Source organism: Poecilia formosa, unplaced genomic scaffold (assembly GCF_000485575.1).
Source record: "Poecilia formosa unplaced genomic scaffold, Poecilia_formosa-5.1.2 Scaffold626, whole genome shotgun sequence".
Taxonomy (NCBI): domain Eukaryota; kingdom Metazoa; phylum Chordata; class Actinopteri; order Cyprinodontiformes; family Poeciliidae; genus Poecilia; species Poecilia formosa.
The window spans coordinates 147,228-151,980 of NW_006800565.1; the positions used below are offsets into that span (position 1 = coordinate 147,228).

At 51.9% G+C, this 4,753-nt stretch overlaps 1 protein-coding gene across 5 annotated transcripts in view; it reads right to left on the reverse strand.

Moving 5' to 3' along the window:
- fer (fer (fps/fes related) tyrosine kinase) overlaps positions 1-4,369 on the reverse strand; it is an 11,520-nt gene extending 7,151 nt beyond the window's left edge. For 4 of the 5 annotated variants that reach the window (XM_007541720.2, XM_016665851.1, XM_007541718.2 and 1 more), the window contains exons 1-6: positions 4,166-4,366; positions 2,619-2,745; positions 1,241-1,372; positions 996-1,169; positions 827-926; positions 558-741 (exon numbers count right to left, since the gene is read on the reverse strand). In XM_007541720.2, coding sequence (XP_007541782.1) covers positions 558-741; positions 827-926; positions 996-1,169; positions 1,241-1,372; positions 2,619-2,687 — 659 coding nt within the window. In that variant the 5' untranslated portion in view covers positions 2,688-2,745; positions 4,166-4,366. Of the gene's footprint in view, positions 1-557; positions 742-826; positions 927-995; positions 1,170-1,240; positions 1,373-2,618; positions 2,746-4,165 lie in introns of all 5 variants that reach the window. The other variant, XM_016665852.1, reaches the window with a different exon arrangement.
- Between the last annotated feature and the right edge of the window lie 384 nt (positions 4,370-4,753).

Consider the following 4,753-nt stretch of genomic DNA (forward strand, 5'->3'; position numbering starts at 1 on the left):
CGTTGCTATTAGCTAGCCTGACATTAGCGGTGCTAGATTAGCTACCATTGCTATTAGCTAGCCTGACATTAGCGGTGCTAGATTAGCTACCATTGCTATTAGCTAGCCCGACATTAGCGGTGCTGGATTAGTTAATTTAAACACCTGCTGGTGTTTAGGTCGCCACTTTTTCTATTGTAAGTGAACCGAAACGCAGCACATCTACTTGTGACAATTGTAAAGTCAAACTACTTTCCTCTGCCTGGCTATTTTCTCTTAATTAAAACTTTTGTCATCGTGTTGACCACTAGTAGCAAAGCACTTCATAATTTTTGCTTTTACACATCACTGTATATGTAAGATTTAGCGCGCTGTGTTGATAGTCTGACAGCTTTTTGCCCTCCAGCAGGGCGATGGGGACGTCATGCTGAAAAGGTTTTATAGTTTAAAATAGCATCGGAGATTATTGAAATATATTGTGAAAGGTGTTGTGTATCATGAAATACCAAAAAATACTGGGATATTAGATGTTCCTCGTATCGCCCAGCCCTCTCAGTGGCTGGGGTCATGTGACTCACAGTGCCAGCGTCATGTCCTCCTGCATCCTCTGCAGCGCATCGAGCAGCGCTGGCGCCGCCCGCTGGCGGTGGTTCTCCTGCTGAGTTCGGGCGCCGCACACCGCCAACACATAGTTATTGTGGAGGTTATGGAGCTTCGCTGTAGCTTTGTCGTAGCGTTCGCGAGCCCGCTCTGCTTCCCGGCCTGTGATTGGAGGAAGAGTAAGGGACGTGGCGGTCAGTGCAACAGGAAGTGCGGTCAGCAGCAGGGCAGCCGAACCAGGACCGACCTTTGGATAACGCCTCTCGGTACTTCTCTTTGGCGTTGTTGGCATCGCGGCTCAGCTGACGGTAGGAGGCCTTCAGCTTCTCCAGGTCATTTTTGGTTACCTAGCAACAACAGACAGGCTTGTTTCTGCGGTCGTGATCCGAGCCGCCCTCGACCGAATCCCGGGTTACCTTGTGGTTGTGGCTCTCCAGCTGCTGATGAAGACTCTGGTAGCTCTTCTTCACCTGCTGCTTGTCCCGAATCAGCGTGGCGAGGCGGTGCAGCGGGCCGGAGTTCAGGTCGTCGGCGTGGCTCCTCATGATGTGACCCAACGCCTCCGTCTGACGGATCACCTGAGACCACGACTGACAGAGCCACCGGACTAAGAGGGGCTGGCCCACAAGCCCCGCCCTCTGGCAACAGGTGAGCAGCTTACCTTGCTGACTGTGCTCACATAGTCGGCGGCTTCCTGCTTCTCTGTTTGCTGAGTCATGCTGAGCAGCAGGGCGGCGTACTCCTTATCGCTCTTCACCCGCAGTGTCATGAAGCGCTTCACTGTCTCCAGCAGCTAGAGGGCGCCAGAGCACACAGGTTCAGCTACAGCTGACGGGTCAGAACCCGTCTGCTCCCCGACTCCTGATGCCAAAAGTCAGGTGAGACACAGACCTGTACCGACCCGTTCCCCTACCCCACACATGGCTGACTGTGGTACTTGTCGGGTCCGGCACCAGTCAGCTCATGACCTGACTGGTGCCGGACCTGACCGGTCGGACTCTGTCGCGTCCAATAGCAGGGCGCTGGTCGGGTCACATGACACAGATGCCACCCAGGACTGGAGGAATGTCAACACTTCTGGTTGTTTTATCACCGTGTTGAAATTAGAAATGTATTGATCGTAGTGGCCTGGTGATCGATAGTATCTGATTGGCGATCGCTGATCACCTGTACTTCAAACTTAGCGGCCTGCAGCACCAGAGATGCCGTCTCTCTGGGTGCATCATCACTGGAAAGCTTCCTTGCCCTCACCAACATGGCGGACCAACACAGGAACAGCTGAGATGCTTCTGCTTCTTCAAGGACTTTCCCACAATGCTCTGCATGTGTAGCATAAATGTTGTTCAACTTTTCTGCCTGTTCGAAGCTTTAAATTCACTTGTGTTTATTTCCATTTCAGGGTTTTAACGCCATTTTAATGTTTATATTAAATTTAGCTTATTTCACACATGAAGCAGCAGCTGATTGTGTTTATTTGTCTTATAAATTATTTAAAAAATAGGTAAATCATTTTGTCCTTTGGACAACAGAGGTTGCTAAAGCACCAGACAGCTAGCCATGCTGTGATTAAATCAATTTCGCATTTGTCTTTGAATGTTAGCTTTAATATTTTTTTATTCTTAATGTTGAGTATTTTTTTACTTCTTGCTTCATGCTGAGATTCTCAGGTTTCAGCCTGATGGCTCACTGGTTGCAGTACCTGCTTTGGCCTGCAGGTGTAAAATACATGTAGCTGGTACAGCTTATCATCAAATAACATTTCCAGCCAATCCATGTGATCAATATTAGCAGCAAAAATTGGATCAATGATCAATACTGATTGTTGTGATTGGTAAATATCAGCAGGATCAGTTTCATCTCTACCGGCAGAGAATCAAACGGTTCCTGAGCGATCATCGAGTTCAAATCAGTTCAGGCCCGACCGGTTCCAACTGCTGGTTCTGGTCGGGTCCGATCAGAAGACCCTGGACGTCTCGGCCCAGTTCATCAGAACAGGCTGTGGCCAGTGGGGATCCCGACCAGAACCGGCCCCATCTTACCTTCAGCTCCCAGTCCTGCAGCTTCAGCAATCCCTCGTGGGAGTTGATGAGATCCCGACCAAAACCCATCCCGGATCAGCGGTTCCGTCTCTAGAAGTGCAGCACAGAAAAACCCGAGGGCATCGTCCTGTGGAGAGAGGGACGGGTCAGAACCAGAACCACTGGGTCCAGTTGGGGTGGGGACCTCAAGGTTCTGATCACGGCATCTGCAGCCAAACTATAGTGACCCAACTTCCCAAGCCTCCCACTGGGTCTGCTCCAGTCCCACTGGTGAGTGGATCGGGTCTCACCTCCCAGTGGGACCCGATCCGCTCACCAAAGAAATGTCCCTCCCTCTCAGGGCGTCTCTCACCGGCTCCTTTCGGTGTGGCGGAGCAGCGGCCCCCCACTGGGGGCCCAGCATCCGTCCCTCTCAGGGCGTCCCTCACCAGCTCCTTTCGGTGTGGCGGAGCAGCGGCCCCCCACTGGGGGCCCAGCTTGTGCCTCTGAGGGAGAATCCAGGCCCCAAAGCAGGAAACTCCTTCCAGCCGGTTGTATCTGTGATCTCGTTCTTCACCCAAAGCTGGTGGCCTTAATGAGGGTAGGAACGCTGATCGATGGTAAATCGAGAGCTTCGCCTTCTGACTCAGCTCTCCATCTCTCAGAGCGCCGCACCGATCCGCCTGTCAATGGTTCGCTCCATTTGTCTGTCATTCATGAACCCAGAGAAATGTAAACTCCTCCTCACCCAGAGAAGGTTCGCTACCTTTTCCTGCCCTCAGACTTGGAGGCACTGATCGCGGTGGTGAACCGGTCCAGAGACAGCTGAAGGTTCTGGTCTGATAAACCCAACAGAGCCACTGCAAACTTCAGAACCTGGATCCTGAGGTCACCAAAACGGATCAACACCTGCCCTGCTCAGAACCAGAGCCCAACGTTCACCAGCAACAAGTCCGACTCAACTGCAGCAATGAGGACCAAGTTCTGGCGCCAGTGTTCCTGGATCTCCTTTGCCTGTACCAAGGGACCTGGAACCCGGCCCTCCTGACCCCCGAGGACATTCCTGAGGAGGACTTGAACTTGGCCTCACCTGCTGCTTCTCTCCAGGTTTGCTAAAACAAACTGAGACCCGGTCCGATGAAGAGGCTCGGTGTCGCCTCCAGGATGGGTCAGAACCCGTCCTCCTAGGATGGAGCTGATCAGCCATCTCTGGGTCCAGGCTGGACTTCCGGGCCACCAGCTGGAGGGACGCCGAGGCTACGCTAGCCTTAGCCTTAGCTCCTTAGCCCCATTCAAACTAATGGAGGAAGAGCTATCATGCTACTGCTAGGAGATAGCTGCCACTGCTCCAGCTGAGGTCCGTCACCTTAGAACTCACAACACGTTCAGAACCTGAATAAGTCGGGTCCATTCTAGCAGAACTTGTCCCGGCTGCTGTCCTTGATTCGGTCCTGAGAAGCCCGCAGGACGCAGGGGCGAGCAGCCGGAGAAGGAATGGCAGTCCGGGACCTCCACAGTTCGGGAGTGGGATCGCTGTTTTCCTGGAGCTTTCTGTTGCGTTTACTGACCTGAAAACTGGATATTTCTGCGGCAGCGTCTCCGTCTGGTCACCGTGCTTCCCTCTGGTCCTCCCCGGGACTCATGTCGTCCTCTGTACCGGGTTTATCTGCTCCGTTGCCGTGTTTTTGCTCTGCTGTCCGGGATGCAGAGCTAAAGCTAACGGGTAACAGGGAGGGGCTTCCGCCGGAAACGGAAAACCGGGAAGAGGTTGGAGAGGGAGACGGGATGGGGTGGGAGGAGCCAGTAAAGAGAGAGAGAGAGAGAAAAAAAAAACAGTCACGTGACGAAAATAACAAGAGACAAAAGACGGACATATGGTTCATTCCGCCATGTTTCATTCCCAAACCAGAAACAATCCTCACAGAACCGAGAAGTCTGAACCTCCGGCTCCTCCTGGTTCACCAACACTCTGTAGTCCGGAACAACAAAGAAGAAACACTAAACCATAGATAAAGACATAAACATTACCTGCATAAACTCTAAACAGAAATAAAATCAATCGAAACATTTAAACAAAAAGCAGTTAATAAATTTAATCTTTATAAGATGACCACAGGGGGCGGTATGGAGCGCAGCATAATGGGCTTCAAATAAAA